The 15,856-nt window shown below is 51.4% G+C and overlaps 1 protein-coding gene across 1 annotated transcript in view; it reads right to left on the bottom strand.

The window, feature by feature from the left end:
• Positions 1-15,856, bottom strand: part of clasp1a (cytoplasmic linker associated protein 1a) — a 60,716-nt gene that overhangs the window by 3,413 nt on the left and 41,447 nt on the right. The window contains exons 22-42 of the mRNA XM_062456967.1: positions 14,982-15,143; positions 13,312-13,416; positions 12,234-12,296; positions 11,270-11,373; positions 11,096-11,119; positions 10,376-10,623; positions 9,852-9,915; positions 9,673-9,675; positions 9,389-9,552; positions 9,150-9,228; positions 8,902-9,045; positions 7,217-7,366; positions 7,004-7,110; positions 6,295-6,411; positions 5,767-5,914; positions 5,397-5,643; positions 2,146-2,202; positions 1,277-1,467; positions 959-1,087; positions 592-798; positions 144-260 (exon numbers count right to left, since the gene is read on the bottom strand). Of these exons, the coding sequence (XP_062312951.1) occupies positions 144-260; positions 592-798; positions 959-1,087; positions 1,277-1,467; positions 2,146-2,202; positions 5,397-5,643; positions 5,767-5,914; positions 6,295-6,411; positions 7,004-7,110; positions 7,217-7,366; positions 8,902-9,045; positions 9,150-9,228; positions 9,389-9,552; positions 9,673-9,675; positions 9,852-9,915; positions 10,376-10,623; positions 11,096-11,119; positions 11,270-11,373; positions 12,234-12,296; positions 13,312-13,416; positions 14,982-15,143 (2,630 nt within the window). The remainder of the gene's footprint in view (positions 1-143; positions 261-591; positions 799-958; positions 1,088-1,276; positions 1,468-2,145; positions 2,203-5,396; positions 5,644-5,766; positions 5,915-6,294; positions 6,412-7,003; positions 7,111-7,216; positions 7,367-8,901; positions 9,046-9,149; positions 9,229-9,388; positions 9,553-9,672; positions 9,676-9,851; positions 9,916-10,375; positions 10,624-11,095; positions 11,120-11,269; positions 11,374-12,233; positions 12,297-13,311; positions 13,417-14,981; positions 15,144-15,856) is intronic.

Raw genomic sequence — 15,856 nt, 5'->3', positions numbered from 1 at the left:
TATATTACCATGTACCTTTGGCAGGGAGGTCAGTTGAACCCAGAGGTCAAATAAAAACATGGAAAACCAACAAGGGTCTTTTGGGGGCAGGTGCATGTTTGTCTGTGTGCGCATGAGGACTTTAGGCATATGGCAGCACGTACCTTGCTGCCGGTGAGCTGGGCCAAGTGTGGCTTGAGGTCTTCACCAATCACGGAGTAGATGGCCACCAGACAGAACACGCTGGCCTTGCGTACGCTACTCTCTGTGTTGTCATAGCCCTGGGAACACACAGCCACAACGAGCATCAGTGACTGGCAGTCAGCCACATACACACACACACACACACAGGTGACAGGGGAGGTAGGAGGGATGGAAGAGGTGTGTGCAGGAGGGCAAAGTACAAGCAAACATTTCCTGGTTCAAATAAGGCAAACTGTTCCAACTGTCCAAATATGACGGGTCCAAAACTGACAGTTACACACACCCCAGCCCTTTCAACCCACATCCAAAATAAGTCTGAAAGTCACTTTCCCTGCAAAAAGCTACCATTGAACAGAACCTCTGACAGAGCAGAGCCATGGGAGGGGGGGAGGGGGGTGATGTACTGACCTGAAGCAGCCCGGGGATGATGTCGGGCAGCAGGGTGACCAGGGACTCCTTGGTGATGCGCTCGATCACCTTGGTCTGCATCTTGATGGCGGCCAGGTTGATGGGGTAGTCGGCCGTCTGCACGATGGGGCACAGCACCTTGATGCACTGCTCTGGATGGATGGAGCCTGCCAGGGTGACAGCTGACTCCTCTGCGGCCCGCACCACCTACACACACACACACACACACACACACACAGCGAGAAAGAGGAAGGAGTCTCTATTACTCTGCACATGAGTCTCAGAATGATTAAGCTACCGTCTTAATAGGCAACGTCTTCGCAAATCCAAAGTGATTTCCCCATATGTGAGCGGTCGGAGGGCATACCTCTTTGTGCGAGTCTTTGTGGGCCTCCAGGGTCTTCATGATGGTGAGCTCAGCGTAGTTCTTGAAGCGGATGGGCTGGTTCCTCAGGATCTCCTTCAGGACTCTCAGAGCCAGGGCCCTGATGGTGTGCTGCGGGGAGGGAGGGAGGGATCATCGGATGCCGTCGGAGGGCTCGTACGCACTCGTACGGCACGGTAGACTCGACAGACACTCCGTTCGTACAGCACACAAACACACAGGCGTCCGGTAAACACACGCCCTCGCTCAGGCCCGCACACACCCAGACACACGTCCCCCCTCAGGGGGGGGCAGACCTACGTCTTTGTCCCCCAGGGTCTCCAGCAGCAGCAGCAGGATGGTCTTGAAGTGCTCGTCCCACACGGCCAGGTTGTCCTCCCGCGTGATCTTCAGCAGCTCCACCAGCGCCCCCTTGCGCTCGTCCACGCGCTCGTTGTGATTGGACAGCTCCTTCAGCAGGTCGGCCACCAGGTCTGAGTGGTGATGGGGAACTGCTCAGGACAGGTACAGAGGGACTATAACGGCCACAATCTTCACGTGTCTGGACATGGGGTCCGGTGTGCCGCCACGGAGGTGTAAGAGCACCCTACCGGGCTGAACAGCTGTTAAGTGATCTGTGTTGACGTGCGCTGATGCACATTTGTGTGATTAGTCTATTATGATAACTGTGCAATAAAGCAATATTGTCTGCATGCATTTTATGGATTAAAGGGGTTAGGATTTAACAGCATAGGCATTTATTTGAGGTTAGAGAGCCTTGATATGAGCCGTCAGCCATGTTTTTTTTTAACAAACGGCACGGAAGCTGTGCAACAACAGCGTAGCTAGCACATCGTGATGCTATATGCGGGAAGAGGAGAGACGGATGGATAGAGATGGGACAGAGATGACACGTTGCGAATACACAGCAGGTATCCTCAGCCCTACTACCCTTGTCACCCAAGTCAGACATTTTGAAATGTTTCGGGCTGGGCCTGATCAACTGCAGTGAAGGAAACAGCCTGCTGTGAACAACATGAAAAGTCTAACCAAGACCAGCCAAGTTCAGTTGGGCATTAGTAGCGTGAGAAAGGTGTCAAACAAGTCATCAAGATAAAGGGGGTAGGGAGCCATTGAGGAAAGGGAGGGGGGGGGGGTTATCAAGAGGGGGGGTTGGGCGGGGTCTTTACCAGGTGCAAAGCCCTTGACGACCACCATCTTGTTTTCTCCACAGTCCTGCCGGCGGCCTGGAGAGGAGGTGGATGGAGGGGAGAAGGAGAAGATGGATGGATGGATGGATCGAGGGGGATGGGAGGAGAAGGACACAAAGCAAGGGATGTGATGATGACAACAGCAACCACCACAGACAAGGAGCCACGCCCACGTCCTGGGTGGGAACGCCACACCACTCCTGTTGTGACACGAAACCACCATGTGGTGTGACGAGGCTCATACCCCTTCTCCAATCACACAGGTCCTGTTGCCAAAACGTCATTTGACGCTTTTCCACTGCATGGTACCGGCTTGACTTGACCGATTATACTCGACTTTTACGGTTTTCTTTAGGGCAAATTTGGTGCTACCAGATCCGTACCATTTGGATGAAATGTTTATAGTCCTTGCTATACGCACGTGTGTTGTATGTTTAGGAAAAATATTTGTGGTTATGAATAATGAGTTACAATACGGTGGCCCTGAAATGCAAATCACAACAACAAATATGAGTGCATCCCCCAAATATGAGTCAACTCCCCCCAAATAGGATGACTTCAGAGACTCCCCCCCCCCCCCTTCACCTCCCCCCCCCTTCACCTCCCCCCAATACAAAGAAACGCTCAGCCAAATGGGAAACGACATTAACTCAAAAACACATTACATTAACTCAACGGAAAGGGTTGGTACTACACTTTGTTGCTGAATGGATGCAGTAACTAACAAGAAATAAGAAATTGATCGACAGAAGTACAAAATGCAATAGCCTGACAGAGTTACGTGCACCAGGACATTTGTTTGGCTATCTAAGCATGTAGCAAATAGTAGGTTACTTATGCAAAAGTATAAATTGCGTGTTAAACGTAAAAATCGATAGCCAAACAACCATCCCGGTCCACGTAACTCTGTCATTATCAATGAAGTTGATCGTTTTGGTTGGAAGAAAATAATAAACATGTTAAAAATTCAGAGTCATGACTTGCACTACTGTTTATTTTAATCAGGGACATTCCTATGAAATAATATTAGATATGCTGTTAACCAGGCACGTGCACAGACATTTTGGGGGGCAGGTACAAAAAAAGGGCACTCATTGCCAACATGATTTATGCCTGCATGCCTGCATCTCTCTCTCTCTCTTGATTAAACATGACAAACGTCAGTAAACATCTGGACAAGGCTTGGAAATCACGAATTTCCTGAGTTTTTTAGGAAACGTCGGACCAGTTGCGACGTAATGTTTTCAGCTGCGCTAATGTTGTGGTTAATTTATCACCAAACAACGTTGAGGGATTGCACAAACACCGTCATTACCTGTTTGTCTGATGATGCGGGTCAGAGAAGAAGTAGGCTGCAGTCGTTTGGCCTGGCGCTCATCACTGCTTGAGCACTAAGTGGAGGAGGAGGAGGGAGGGGCGGGGGCTTGTGAGCGCCGCGCAGCATGTCGGGGCGAAATTCTCACAAGAACTCAAATAAATGCCCCGTCAGATATCAAAACACATTTGGGGGGAATTGACAGATGACAGAGTCATTTTTATTCTTAAATATTGATGAATGAAGAAAAAATTGGGCTCCAGCAGAAGGGGCACTTTTCTCATCCAGGGCAAAAGGACAGGTGCTTGAGCACCACTTGTATGGAAGCAAATCGTTACCAAAATTCAAAATGCAAATGCATTTCCAGAAATGCATTTGCATTTTAAGAATGTGGCTGCATTATTTGACTCATAAATGAAATTAGTAATCAATCATCCTATTTGCATTTTAATTTTCTTCTTCAAGAGTGCTCAATCTTTCACTTAATTAAAATGAAAAAGAAATAGACATTTGAGATTTAATTTTCAAAACATGCCCCAGCAAATAGATACCAAAATTCAATTTGAAATGTAAAATTTGAAAATGAAAATGCATTTCCAGAAATGCATTTTCATTTTAAGAACGTGGCTGCAAAATCGTGACCACAATTCAAATTCAAATGCATTTCCAGAAATGCATTTTCATTTTCAAGAACGTGGCTGCAAAATCGTGACCACAATTCAAATTCAAATGCATTTCCAGAAATGCATTTTCATTTTAAGAACGTGGCTGCAAAATCGTGACCACAATTCAAATTCAAATGCATTTCCAGAAATGCATTTTCTGGAAATGTGAAAGATTGAGCACTCTTGAAGAAGAAAATTAAAATGCAAATAGGATGATTGATTACTAATTTCATTTATGAGTCAAATAATGCAGCCACATTCTTAAAATGCAAATGCATTTCTGGAAATGCATTTGCGTTTGAATTTAGGTAACGATTTGCTTCCATACACTTGGGTCTATCTGTGCACGTGCCTGCTGTTAACGTTTCACAACATTAAAATAAGTAGCCTATGCGCACGCTAAAAACGCAGTTGAAGGAAGCAGGACTTTTTAGAAGAAAAAACTAATATATAAGTCCACGACAGAAGAACGAAATGCCACAATGACAGAGTTACGTGGACCAGGATAGTTGTTTGGTTATCGATTTTTAAGTTTTTACGTTTGACACGCAATTTATACTTTTGCACAAGTAGCCTACTATTTGCTACATGCTTTGATAGCCAAACAAATGTCCCTGGTGCACGTAACTCTGTCAGGCTATTGCGTTTTGTACTTCTGTTGATCAATTTCTTATTTCTTGTTAGTTACTGCATCCATTCAGCGACGAAATGTAGTACCAACCCTTTCCGTTTTGAGTTAATGTAATGTGTTTTTGAGTTAATGTAATGTGTTTTTGAGTTAATGTTATGTCGTTTCCCATTTGGGGGAGCGTGTCTTTGTATTGGGGGGAGGTGAACAAGTCATCCTATTTGGGGGGAGTTGACTCGTATTTGGGGGGAGTGTTTTCATTTGCTGGATGCAATCATATTAGTGGGTGTGATTTGCACTTCAGGGCCACCGTAGTTACAGTTTATAAGTGTGTTTAATAATTTCTAGTATATGGGAGAGCTGTCTTCTGTTGTATGTTGTGTGGTAGTATTGTTGGCTATTCAGTTTGATTATTCCTGGAATTCCTTCTTTTGTTTGTCGTTATACATGCAAGGAAAATATATGGAAAAGAGAGTTTTGCACCAAAACCAGCTGCCAGTATGACTGCTACCATACTCCTTGGTGACACCCACAACACCTCATGGTCACATAACAACATGGGTCAGGATGGGGGGGGGGGGTCAATGACAGGCCGAGCGGTCAGAGGTCAAGGAGGACTCACAGTCGCGGAACTGCTCCACATCGTCATCGAACACGGCCTCCTTCAGGGCGCTCTTGTCGTAGGTGCTGATGGTGTCCCCGTAGCCGTAGGGGGCGAACTCGCGGCCCCGCGGCCCAGAGAAGGAGCGGGGCGATGGGGTGTTGAGCAGGGAGGTCTTGTTGTCCAGGGCGGTACGCCCCCCCTCGACCACATCCAGCCCCAGGCGGGCGTCAGAGCCCGGGGAGGCCACCCCTCCTTCTCTCCCAGCCTGGAGAGAGAGCCACACAGAGAGGGGGGGGGGGGAGGAGGATGGGGATAGAGACAAACCATCAGGAGGACTGACCACCGTGCTTGCTTGAGCCCCTGACCGGACACCGCCGCGTTCACTCACGCCATCGTCCCTCTTGCCGTCTCGTCTGATGGGCTCGTTGAGGTCCTCCTGGCTGCGGTAGCTGAAGCTCTGGATGGCCTCGGTGACGCCGCGCAGCGAGCTGTAGATCTCCTCGGAGTTCATGTTCTCCGTGTCGTACTCCGTCATGCTGCAAGCACAGAGGCCACAGGTGAGGGGAGGGCTGTCAAACAGGCTAACGTGAACAACTACACCGGCTGGTTGGGTCTTACACCATGCAAAGGGGTTGTGTTTCATAAAGGGCTTGTGAACCCAAGAAGACAAAACCAGGCAAGGATGCGTTCTCGACCGAGGTCCTCGATTAGTTTATTAGTAAGCGGAAATTGAGGATAGTAACTCTAGACAGTAATAGAGAAGAAACATGAGCCGGTAATAATAACTTTGAAAAAGTACTGTCCTCAAACGAGGCTATCATTCCCAAGAGAAAGGAAGAGGACCAGCGGTCACTGTTTTGTGCACTTCCTGTTTCCCCCGCCTTGCCTTGCTCTGCCGAGCCTCTGGGTGTGTTACCTGGGAGAGTAAGCTCTGCGGAGGACCCTGAGGGAGGGGGCGGCAGGGGTGGAGTGAGGCGGAGGAGGGGGAAGGGGGTGCTTTGACAGCCCGTCGACACTCCAACCCCACAACCGACTATAGCCACAGCACGGCCGCGAGGGAAGGACGGACGGAAAGGATGGCGGGGGGGGGGCAACAACAACAAGTTGGGGGGGGGGGCAACAACAACAACACAAGGAAGCACAAAGCAGGAGAGAGGTGCGGAGAGGGAGAGAAAGACAAGAGACAAAGGAAGAAGAGACTGAGCGTTGAGGTTAGGCGCACGTGTTAAGAAGAGCACTGGAGTGTACCAGAAACCCACAAGCGTCCAAAGACGAACCCCTTATGACCAAACAGACTGCGGCTCTGCCCAGGCACAGTTTCACGATGAGTCCGTATCTTTGCATTTGGCTGTTTGTAGAAACTAGATTCTCTTTGCGTACGTGGGTTTCTGCTAGAGAGGCCAGAGGGACGCAGGGAGTGAGCTGCTCGGACGGAGCCGCCATGTCACATGACTTCCTGACTTCCTGACACGACAGTGGGAGTCCAGAGCAGCTCACTCGTCACCGCGCTCGTCGGCAGTCAGCGAGACAAAGTCACTCGGCACGACAAGCCTTTTACGTTAGCCCAGCGCCACCACAGGGGGTCACGACGACACACTGATAAGCAGGTGATTGCGTGTGCGTACCTGGGAGACAGTCCTCCATGGGAGCAGTTGGTTGGGGAGGTCAGGGGGCTGGACCGACTGGGGGTGAGGCGGGGTGGAGTTCGGCCAATCGTGTTGCTTGGAGAACCCTTTAGGGAAAAAAAGAAGGAAAAAATAACTGGTATTAAACACTCAATCTATATGGCTTTGAGTGAGGTTGTACACAGGCAGGTCCACTGTGCCCATGGGTCATACCACGCTGCTGCTGGTGTTGCTGGAGTTCTTCAGGTGGTTGTGGAGCAGCTTGGTGGCTCCGTCCTGGAAGGTCTTGGGCAGAGCCCCCAACAGCATAGTGAACTCGGGGGTGTTGAGCTCAAACAGAGAGATCAGCACCACCTGGGCAGCCTGCAGGGCACAGCAGGGCACAGCAGGGCACACGGGGCACAGGGAGGGCATGGTCAGTGCTGGTTACTGTACTGTTACTGTTACTGTACTGTCTTGACGGATGAACCCTCTGGGAAGCACAGTGAAAGAAAGGCTACATTGCCAGGTCTACATTGGCACAGATGTCCAACCTAATTTGACAATGTTTGTAGCGCCTTGGTGTTGTCACACCATGCAAGTGCGACGCCATTCAGATGTAGTCCTACAAAAACATTGGTTTTCTTATCTGGCACAGTTATACATTTAAGAAGTGCAGTGTTAAATCATCCTGCCTAGGTTGTTGTTCCACAACACATAACTATCAACATGCAGATGGACAAGAGCTTGTTAATATGGATCCGGACAGACACAAATGTGTTACGCACAAAGAGGAAGAAAACACGGCAATCCAGTTCACGCGGTTCAATTTTTAACCAGGCCAAAAGAGCAAAAGAGCAAATTTCCATTTGCATATGTCTAACAGTCACAAACACCGTCAGCCTCCACACTTAGTAACTACTTCGGCCGACGTCAGACTGGTGGATCTGCAGTCCGGTGTGCGAGGCATAGCTGGGTTAGAGAGCGACAGGGCTAGAGGTCAGAAGGTGAAGAAGAAAGGCCACGCCGGAGGGGCTCCCCGTGTGCGTAGGGGCCGGGAGGGGTTAGAGGTCGCAGGGCAGAAGGAGGGGCGGAGCGGGTCGGAGGTGCGTGCTGGGTGGCGATCGGTGTGTTTGGTGGGGCACTACCTGCTTACACCTGTCTTCCAGGTTGCCCTCCGTGGACAGTAAAGCCGTGGCGAGGGGCCTGCCTGCTAGCTCCTCGCTCACCCAGTTATGAAGCGTCTGGGGCACAGTGGCAGGGCGGAACGGGGGCGTTAACACAGGTGGATCCATTCACACAGGACAACAAGCTGAGGTTCCCTAGCGTGCGAGCAATACGAGCGAACGTGGGGGAGGACTTTGGAACCACGGGTGGAAAGACAAACAGAAGGTGCTGGAGGGGGGGGGCACACATGATGTGCATGAGCATGGGACAAACTGGGGCAAGAGGGGAGTCAAGGACATCCCTGGGGAGCGATGAGGGCACCCACGATAACGTTATGTAACCGTGGCATCCATAAACACACACAATCACTGATGTCTGGCCTACCGTATGTACTCTAGAACAGATGGATCATAGTCTAGTCATAGACACATACAGTTTGCAAATCCCTTCATTTACCTAAGCGTAGGAAGTTAATTCAGCCCTATTAACTCTGTAGGAAGCATGTTGCTGTTAAAAGGTGGGATTTAGGTAGAAAGCTTAGGCACTAAGATACCACACCCAAGACTGCAGCAGATAGTACCCAGGTCTAGGAGCATAAGGCCTATCTGAAATGAAACACGGGTTATTCAGATCAGTCTGGATACACATTTATACTGGCTTCATAGGTTTTGTCAAGGTCAGCTGAACGAAGCTATATGTAAGGTTTAGACAGGCTCGTCCAGAGCAGCTGTGATGGGAAGACCTCTCCGTACCTTCCGGACGTCGGAACTCTTGGGTTCTGTGGTCCACGTGATGATGCGAGACACGGCTAAGCGTGTTTCACTGGAGTTGACAAAGTCTGTGGGGTCCATCTGCCTGGCCAGGGACTCGATGTACTTCAGGATGGCCACCTTCACCTGCAAGACACAGAGGGAGTTGCCGGGTGGAGATACAAAGTCTCGGAAGCCGGACCGACCCTGAAGCCGGTCGTGATCAGCGTCCAGTTGGGAGACTTTGGTACCTTGAGGTTGGGCGTTTGTGTCTGGTCCACGATGAACCTCATCAGGATGTTGAACTGCTGGTCGAAGGGGAAAGACTCCCTGAAAAGATGACAGGAAAAGGAATGTGGCTAGGTTGGTACAGGGATGGATGCAGCTGTTTTGAGATGTTCTAGTTTGTTTATCCCCTCTTATCTGAAAGAAAAAGGAGTATTTCAAAATCTCTCTTTCTTGAAAACGTAGGTTTGAGTGAGGTCCAGACCTGGTCACGTCCAGGGCTTTCTGGACCTTGGCCTGGACGGAGCCCAGCAGGTCTGCGCCCATCTTCTTCAGCAGCTGGGTGAGCAGGACGAACAGCCAGTCCTGGAGGTCCTCTCTGTGCACCGTGACAAAGTCTACCAGGGTCTCCAAGAACATGCTGAACACCTGACAACACACACACACACACACACAAACACATTGTGTGATTTCTACAGCAAAGACCCTCATTTTGACCACAAAAGGCAGTGGAAGTCAATGTGAGAGGGAATGATATCCCACACTTACTCTCTGTTGTTGAAATCCACACGGCAGCAGAGCGTGCAACAAGAGACACACACGTGATTAGTAAGAGCAAAATCAGTGACGCAGTACTTAGTAACATGCTTTTTCAGAATAAATTGCGCCAAAAAAACCGTCATGGGCCAATCCAGGTCATTGACCCTCCTGTGGGATGGGTTCGGTACCTTGCTGTGTGGGTCGGCAAACATCCTGGTGAAGATCTCACACAGTCTCTTCAGCTCCACGCGGCTGCGACACACACACACACACACATCAGAACTACCGTCACTGCACAGTAAACCGGCTCGGAACAAGGAACCTGACCGAACAAATGCTGGGCAGGTTCATCCCAGTGCCATGGACCATAACTTCGCCCCCTCCACCCCTCCCCCCACCCCTCTCCGTCACACCCCACCCCCAGCGCCTCACCCCCAGCGCCTCACCCCCAGCGCCTCACCCCCAACCCCTCACCCCCAGCGCCTCACCCCCAGCGCCTCACCCCCAACCCCTCACCCCCAGCGCCTCACCCCCAGCGCCTCACCCCCAACCCCTCACCCCCAGTGCCTCACCCCCAGCGCCTCACCCCCAGCGCCTCACCCCCAACCCCTCACCCCCAGCGCCTCACCCCCAACCCCCAGCACCTCACCCCTCACCCCCAGCCCCTCACCCCCAGCGCCTCACCCCCAGCCCCTCACCCCCAGCGCCTCACCTGAGGATCCTCTGGCTCTTCAGCAGGTTCTGCAGGCCCAGCAGCCCCTCCTTCCTCTCAGACCAGTTGGAGCTGGCGCAGTGGTTGAGCACCTCGGCCACGTCCTCCGTCTGACGCATGTAGTGGGGCAGGCCGCCGCCGTTGCGGGAGCTGTACGAGCGCTCGGAGCAGGCGCTGCTGGCGTCGCTGTTGGCGTCGTCGTCCGAGTAGATCCCCGGGGACTCGTAGCGCCGCCGCATCGGCTTCCTCTGTGGGGGGGGTCAAAGGTGAGTGACGTTGAGGGATGGGTGGTCTGTCAGAGAGGCGGCCCGCTCTGGCTCAGTCAGTTAGGCATGATGGGATATGATGGGTATTTCCTTTGTTGGTGCTCAGGGAGCCGTGCTGGTTGTGTTTTACTGAAACAGATTGACTACTGACTACTTGTGACAATCGAACTGGGTAGATTTCACTTGTTGTCGGCGGAGTATCAAAAGATAACGTCCGTGTCATTAGTAAGCCTTAAAGACCTTAAAGAGTGTATGATGTTGGAAGACTAACATCCAACAGGCAAGGTTTCACATGGAAATGAGAACTTTTAAGTGCCGTCATGAGTTGGACACATAAATGGTTCGAATCAGCCTATTGGAACGCCGGCAAGTCAGCCGTATCATGTACACGTGTGATATTTCTAGATGCGTGAGTAGGGTGGATTACAGACGATAACGCAAACAAGCAAACTACCTTATTCCTGGAGTCTCCTAACAGCTGAGAGGTGGATGAAGAGAATCAGGAGGAGAGAAAGGGAAGGATAGATCACAGGGTCAGAGGGGTCAACTAGACTGCAGTCCTTGTTGGGAACAGCCCAGTTATTATTTGGTGACGTCAGGTATGTGGTGTCCCTGATGGGGTCCTTACCAGAGCATCTGCCACGGCGGCCTCCACCTCAGTACCGGTGTTGAGGACTCGCATGGCGTTGACCGACGCCGAGATCCTGGCCTGGTGGAGCAAACCATACCGGTCTGGAAGGAAGGGAGGGGGGGGGGGCGGAGAGGTTGGTGAGCGAGGGGGTGGATTAAACAGGACCACAGGGTTCCATGGTCACTGAATCACTTACCTGGAACTTTGATGAGGTGAATACAGTGAGTGATACTTATGGGGGACCTATTGTGGCGGTAAGATGTTGAGGTGGCGAAATAACTTGCGCAAAAGAACGACGCGGAAAAAAACGACACTTCACCAAGACACCAAATAACATGGTTTTCATGAGCTTACGCCATGAATGAAGAAGAAGAATGCAGAACAAGGATGAGAAGGATTCGCCCACCAACAGAAATCCCCAGATAACATAGAGTGGGACCCAATCAGGGCCAAATGAATCCCGTACAGGGAGAAACCAAACAAATAGGCCAGATATAGGATGGGCATGGATACAAGTGTGACATCAGATGCCAATGACAGTCTGACAAAGCAGTATGAACATTAGACGTTCTTGTGAGGAGGGGAAAATGGTGACCACAACAAAATGTGAACCTACAGTTAGCTTCCGTCAGCACTGGGTGTAAGGACACTAAAAGGGTAGCGGTAAAAAACGAAGGATAAATGGCTAACCGTCACAATATCAGCATGCCTGAGGCAAATCATATGCAGAAGCAGATGAAGACATCACAACAAAAGCCTCAATGACGAACGAAGAAATGAAAACAAGGCTTCCGCCTTCAAATTAACAACACTGCGCGCAGCACTGGATGACAGCACAGACAATGGATGACCTTGCTCCCTGTCGCCCCCTGGCGGCGTACAGTTGTGTGGCCACTGAGGGGGGAGGGAGGGGGGGGGGGGGGGGGGACAGAAGGGTGGTGGGGTTTGGCGTGCCGGTCACCTGACTGGCCGTGGGGGTCGGCCGTGGAGAGCGCACTGGTGGAGCGGGAGTGACGTCGGGAGGCTGCGAGGAGGAGGAGGAGGGGGGGGGGGACACCCGAGGGGTTAGACACACGCTACACACATACACACACACACACCGGACACTCCTCTGAAGTACCCTCACACTGCTGAGCTGAGCTGGGTGGGACTGGACAGTTACACGCGGTTCAACTCTGAGAGCCAGTGGGGAAAGGACCCAAGAGCGGTCTGTATGGATCATGTGAATGACCAACTACCTAAAGTCAGAGGAGAAAGAGGGAAACGCCATGCAGCCCCTTTCCTGCATGCCACCCTCTTCCTCCACCAACTCAAGGCCCTGACAGATTTGTCATTTCCTGTGATGTCACGGCACAGGAAATAGACAGGAAATAGAGCCTCCTCTCCAGTCCATAGAGGAGCTGCAGGAAACACATGAGTGCATGGCCACGGAATGTAACATACAGACATCACGCTGCCTTTTCTTTCTGTCGTCCCATTTGTACTTGCAGTAAAAAGGTGAATGCACGTCCTTGAGCTATAATAATGCTTTCACGTAGTAAGACACATTCCATCACATGGATATTGTCTGGTTTGAACACAACGTACTCTTAACAAACAAAAAAAGTATTGCACATATACAACTTAAGAGTCCCATAATGATACAGTCACAATCCTACCCACCAGTCAGACAGACAGACAGACAGACAGACAGACAGACAATCTGTAAGACAGACAGTTCTTTATTCTAAACCTTGTCAGAGTTAGTTTTGCATGCCGAGAGCAGGTCAGGCAGAGCTACAGCAGGTGAAAGATTCCTCATGACCTCACACACTGGACAGATAGGGTGTAGTAGAGACGCAGAGTTGACTGAAGGTGGCAGAGGAGGACTGGAAAGTAGAGGCTCTCGGTTGTGGGGGGGGGGGGGGGGGGGGGGTGAGGGCAGAAGAGTGTAAGGACTATGTGTTTGGACACGGGCAATGTTTCCCCTGAGAGGTCGGAAAAGGCCCCACCGCTGCTGGTTCTGCTGGTGCTGAGGCCCCGCGGTCGTCGGTACTCACCCAGAGGAGCGAAGCCCCGGGTGGGGCTGGTGTCGCGGCTGCTCTCGCGGCTGGTGTCCCGGCTGCAGCCCTGACTCATGCTGGGCCGGGGGATGCGGCTCCGGGCTAGCGTGCGGTAAGGGAGAGCGGCAGGAAGAAGAGCTTTACCACTGGCTGTCAGAACACACAGGTCAGGTTAGGGTTAGGTGGTGGGGGGTTAGTGAGGGTTTGGGCCAGGCTGGGGGGGAGGGGGGGAAACCAGGATAGACAAGAAAGGGCTTTGCCCGTCACGCGGAATCACAGAATTCGAGGTTAGCTGAAGCTCACAGTCCAAGCTCAAGTCTGAAGTTCTCAGCTTTAATAACATGCAGATAAGACAAGAATTAGACGGCCACGTTTGATGCGACCATTTCTTACAAAGAACATAAAGAAGAAGAAGAACAAATTCCCAAGAGACGAAAAAAAAACAACAACCAAGAACTGAAAGAAATAATAAAGTTCACAATAAAAAATGGCGTCTTATTAAGTATTATTACACAACCTAAAAATCCTATGGATTCATAGTTTGAAGAGTAAATGAGTCATTGTAAAAGACACTTCTCCTAAAAGAGTCACGTTTGTGACAGTTTGACATAATAAATAGCAGTCTTGCTTCCTTGTTGGATCGGTAACTCCTCCTACTCTGTCATGGCTACGATTAGACAGACGTAAAAAGGCAGCCTCCGCAGACATGGGGATGGAGTGTTGACGCCTGACACACACTGACAGTGACCTCAGCACAGACGCACACACTGACAGGCGGAAGGAACGGATTGGTGAATTTGTGCAAGGATGAAATACACAAACCAATCGAACACAAAGGTTTAGACAGCAACGAGGGGGGGGGGGGGGGGGGGGGCAAGTGACTGGACTGGAGGTGAAATAGGGACTGATGTCCTTCCTGTGATGCTCAATGGTTGTCCACTTTCTCTGAAAGTCTACGTGGTGGTGAGCCGACCCACTCAAAGGGACAGACATCGCATCGCATCCAGACCACTACACTGTAGATAAGATAGGGGTTGTGAAATCCCCCAGTTGGACGCACTGCCATGGCCTGCTGATAGCTTCAGTGAAGTGTGTCGTTTATCAGTGTCCGGCACAGGTGCTCTGTGCAGAGAAGGCTCCCAGTCTTACTAGAGCCTGCAGCAGAATGCCCTGGAATGCTGGATGTCATCTGTGTAGATGTACCATGTAAGTGTTGTCTGTGCGTTTGTCTATGTTTGTGCGTGTGCATGCGTGTGTGTGTTTGTGTGTGTGTGTGTGTGTGTGTGTGCGTGCGCGCGTGCGTGTGTGCGTGAGTGTGTTTATGGATGCATGTGTGTGTCAGATGGCTGAGCGGTTAGGGAGTCGAGCCATTAATCAGAAGGTTGTTGGTTCGATTCCCGGCTGTGCCAAAAGACGTTGTGTCCTTGGGCAAGGCACTTCACCCTACTTGCCTCGGGGGGAATGTCCCCATATTACTGTAAGTCGCTCTGGATAAGAGCGTCTGCTAAATGACTAAATGTAAATGTTTCATGTATGTGTGTGTATGTTTGTGTGCATGTGTGTGTTTATTTATGGCTGCGTGCATTTTGGTGTGTATGTGTGTGTATGTTAATGTACGGCCATGTTTCATGTACATGTGTGTGTGTGTGTGTGTGTGCGCTCCTCACCCAGGCCCATGCGGCTGGGGCTGGTCTCCCGGCTGCAGCCCTGGCTGCGGGGGATCTTGCTCCTCTTGTCCAGCGGCGTGCTGGCGGCCGACACGGCGGCTCGGGGGATCCGCCCGTAGGCGTGGCCCAGCAGCTTGCCCGGGGAGCTGGAGCGGCTGCCCGCTGGGGGGAAAACACACACGCACACAAACAAAGGTCAGCGGTCAGCGAGTGGCCAGAGTCTGTCAGAGACAGAGGGCCTCCCGGGAGGGTCAGAGGTCGACTGCTGACGCACCTCTCCCGTGTCATGCTGGGGGGGGGGGGGGGGGGGGGGTTGGGGTGGTGGTGGGGGGGGGGTTCTGGCAGGCTCAAAGCTGAAGTCCCATACATCCTCCATGTTTAGGAGGCACCGCACTGGGATATCAGTGGAGGTGAAAGGTCATCTTAGGAGACCTCATTCGGCATATGACTGCCAAATCACGTTGCGGAACCGTGACCTATTCTTAAGTTCTTAGGAGCGACGACAACACTGGAGAGAGAGGGCGGGGGCATTCTCCTAGGGCCGACGACTCGCACGGATATAAACACAGAGATGGGAATTCAGCTTTTGAATGGCCGAGGGACAAACGGTGACCAACACAGACAGACAGAGGGGGGGGGGGGGGGGGGGGGTCTGGACCACATCTAACCGAGCGACTGACTTGACTGACTTGAGCTGTGGAAGAACACACAGGGACAGAACACCCACACACCCAACCATGAAGACAGGTCAGACCACAACCAACACCACCAACGTAGAACGGTACAGCACGACAGGAAGGCTAGGTGGAAGGGACCAAGTAAACGCCATACAGAAACCATAGCAATTTTGCGGGGGCTTGAGTTGAATGGAGCAT

Source organism: Osmerus eperlanus, chromosome 3, assembly GCF_963692335.1.
Source record: "Osmerus eperlanus chromosome 3, fOsmEpe2.1, whole genome shotgun sequence".
In the NCBI taxonomy this organism is placed as follows: Eukaryota; Metazoa; Chordata; class Actinopteri; order Osmeriformes; family Osmeridae; genus Osmerus; species Osmerus eperlanus.
This window is presented reverse-complemented; position numbering and strand designations above follow the sequence as displayed.